Here is a 3,365-nt window from a genome sequence, read left to right as displayed (position 1 = left end):
GCTGAGCTAAGCTGATCCCACGTGTGACGGATCTCGCTGCTTCCCCGGCTCCGTCTCTCTGTGAGATTCGGTGTAGCTCGGGAGGGGGGGGAGGAGGAAAAGGAGGAGGAGGAGGAGGAGGAGGGAGATCTTTGGGCTTGTAGCTGGCCGCTGCTCTGCTCCGATCACTGTGGGGCTTTATTTTTTGGGGTGGGGGGGCGGGGGGGGCCTCAGATATGGAGGCAGATGGGAGCCAAGCCACCTCTGGAAGCCCAAACGACTCACAACACGACCCTGGGTAAGTTTCCCACCCCCTTTCCACCACCACCTCTCGAATTGTTCCCCTTGCAACAGAGACGACCATGCATTTTGTAGGACGTCTTCTTCTCCCACCCCTCCTCTACCTCCACCTCCACCCCCGTGGAAGTTCCACACCTTTGTTTGATTGCATTTCGCTGTAACCTTCCCCCCCCACACCTCCCAGTTCTCTCCTCCCCCCCCTCTTCCTTTTAGCTTTTGTAAGTTACACGTCAAAATGGCCGATCTGACATCTGTGCTCACTTCTGTTATGTTTTCTTCCTCTAGTAAAATGTTTATCGGTGGCCTGAGCTGGCAAACCTCACCAGGTAAGGGAGGAGGGGAGGGGGGAGACTAGGACCCCCCCCTTCTTGGCTTCTTTATTGCTCTTTGTTATCCCAGTGCAGACCCCCTCTACCCCCCGCCATTGGCTCCCCACTTCTCCTGTGCAAGGTTATTTTTTTAAATAGCAAATCCTTTCCGAGCCCTCTATTCGACCTCTATTGCTGTATTTTTCCCTGTGTGTGCAAGAAATGCAAAGAAAGAAAGAAAGAAAACACTACTTTTGGGTTTGTCAGTGATCAAAATTTGCATTGCTTTTTTCTTTCTTTTTTCCACACCTTCCCTCCCCCCCCCCCCCACCCCGTCTCTCTCTCCACAGATAGCCTTAGAGACTATTTTAGCAAATTTGGAGAAATTAGAGAATGTATGGTCATGAGAGATCCCACCACCAAACGCTCCAGGTAAAATCATCCCCTTTGAATTTGTTTTTATTTAGAACAAAGTTAAAGTTTTATTTTGGGGGAGGTTGTGGAAGTATCAATGGGATAGAATGGGTGGTGGTGTTTTGTTTTGTTTTTCAATGAATGCCCCTACCTTCCCTCCTTCACTGTCCGGCCTCCGTTCCCTCCTCCCAAATTATTAGTGATCAATCATTTGGACTTAACTCCGGGGGGATGTTTGCTTTATGCTTTATTTTCTTCACCCCCCTTTTCGTCTCCTGAATGACGTTTTGCAGCATCCACTTTGCAAATAGTTTAACCGTCTACACACATACATACACACACATAAACATTTCCACTTCTTCCATGCCCCCAGTTCTCTAAGTCTTGAGCCTCTTCATTGGAAGGTGAATCTCAATTGCCCTGCATGCTTTGGTATAAAACAAAGCATTAAGGGGAGGAGGTGGAGGAGAGGAAACAGAGGTGGCAAATGATTGGAGAGCCAGAGCAATTTCTAAGTTACCTCTGCGCTCCCTCCCCTCGTTCCTCCTTTGACCCTCTTCCCCCCCACACCCCCCCCCCCCATTTCTGGATGGCTGGGGAGAGTAAGAGGAATGGGCTGGGGGAGGGGAACGAGCGGGGCGGGGTGAAGGAGGGAGGGGAGACTTTTGCGCCTATTTCCAGGCTGGGGTTCATTCATTCTTGCCTTTTTCTTTAAAATAGCCTTCTCTTTTTCTTTTTCTTTTTTTCCTTTTCTCTTTGTTTTATTGCAGAGGCTTCGGTTTCGTCACGTTTGCCGACCCAGCAAGTGTAGATAAAGTATTAGCTCAGCCCCATCATGAGTTAGATTCGAAGACGGTATGTTTTTGTTGCTGTTCGCTCTCTTTCTGCTACGTTTCCGACTATGACAGGCTCATTTAAAGAGACAGCGTCCTTTTGCAGGGTGTTGCTTGGAGCTCTGTGTAGATTGCAGGGAGAGCTTTCAAACTGCACAGAAGTTCACTTTGAGGAGGGACCAGCTTTTAGGCTGTAATTTGTTAGCTTCTCAGCTGCAGCCCTGGGGGATTGAGGGTGGCTTCCGGGGCCCTAATCGGGGTGCTTTTCTTACGGAGGAGTTGCTTTAAAAAACAAAAACAAACCCATTGAAACTTCAAGCTGGAGCTAGCAACTTTTCTTTGTCAACTAGCTAGGCACATAGTGCCACCGGCTGGAGGTAGAGACTCCCTTTGGGGCGGGTTTCTGAGAGGCAGAGCCTGCTGAGTGGTCACTCCAGGGGGGTGAGGAGAAATCCTATTTCTTAGGGATTCTTTTCTAGACTCTCCCATTGAAGGGTCCAGGCCCAAGACTGAGTTGATTCTGTGTTTGGATTCTGTTTGGGAGGGGAAGAGAAATCAGAAACTGGAGGGGCCCTTCTTCAGGGTCGCTTTAAAACTTCACCTCCAGATGGTGTGATAAAGCCTTGGATTTTGAATGGATTTTTCCCCCTTGTCACATCAAAGCCTTTCAGTGTGGGTCTGGATACTTATGTATAAACCTGAAGCCTTCTAAACCCAGATAGGGTGAAACAAGACAAGTAGAGGTCAGGCATGAAATCGGCCCATTGTCTGAAGGGGGAGAGAAAAAGATGGTTAGTTTCTTAATTTCTTGATGAAAAAATAAGTTAGTTTGGATATTTTGTTCATTTTTTTTTAAGTGGGAAGATAGGAAGGGAGAAGGAAGGAGAAGCCCAGTGTGTGCCTTTTAAACTGTTTTATGTATAGCTAATGATGCCGGTTGTACCACTGCCCACCCTCTAGAAAAGCTTCTGATAATTTTAATATTGCTGCATCAACCAGGAGCATGAAGGTGACATTGAGATTTCATATTGGGGCGTGGATGTGAGAGATTTTATTTATCTAGAGTGATAGAAAGAGCATTCAATCTGGGGTTAGGGGCCTTGGGCCCTTCCATGTATTGGCCCTGTGACCTTGGGCAAGTCCCTTAACCTCATCTGTAAAATGAGAGGTTGGACAAGGTGAGCTCTTAAGATCATTTCTCCCCGGCACATGATAGTTCTAAGACAAAAACAAACCTGGGAACGCTTTCTGGGATCCTTGAATTTACTCACCAATTTTGACCCTTAACCCAGATTAGAGAGAAATCACTTTAATGTAGTCCTCATTTTCCCCCTTTTAATTTCCCTACCAATTTTGCCCAACATTCATGTAGTCCATCTGATCTAGGCAGCATTATTTGTGATATGATCATTGGTTCATGTATCTGAAGAATATCTTTCTCTCCCACCTCCCCATCCTCTCCATTTCACTAATAATATCTGGGCTAGACATTTTAAAGATAGTAAAAAATAAAGAAGAAAAATGTTTTGAA

General features: G+C 46.7%; 1 protein-coding gene across 1 annotated transcript; it reads left to right on the top strand.

Annotated features, from left to right (window-relative positions):
- Positions 1–215: 215 nt before the first annotated feature.
- LOC123254584 (RNA-binding protein Musashi homolog 2-like) lies at positions 216–1,856 on the top strand (the record flags this gene model as incomplete). Its single annotated transcript, XM_044683574.1, has 4 exons — positions 216–277; positions 565–605; positions 938–1,019; positions 1,772–1,856. Coding segments are annotated over exons 1-4 (270 nt in total), but the record flags the coding sequence as incomplete, so codon positions are not given.
- Positions 1,857–3,365: the final 1,509 nt, after the last annotated feature.

Source organism: Gracilinanus agilis, unplaced genomic scaffold (assembly GCF_016433145.1).
Source record: "Gracilinanus agilis isolate LMUSP501 unplaced genomic scaffold, AgileGrace unplaced_scaffold25437, whole genome shotgun sequence".
NCBI classification, from domain to species: domain Eukaryota; kingdom Metazoa; phylum Chordata; class Mammalia; order Didelphimorphia; family Didelphidae; genus Gracilinanus; species Gracilinanus agilis.
This window is presented reverse-complemented; position numbering and strand designations above follow the sequence as displayed.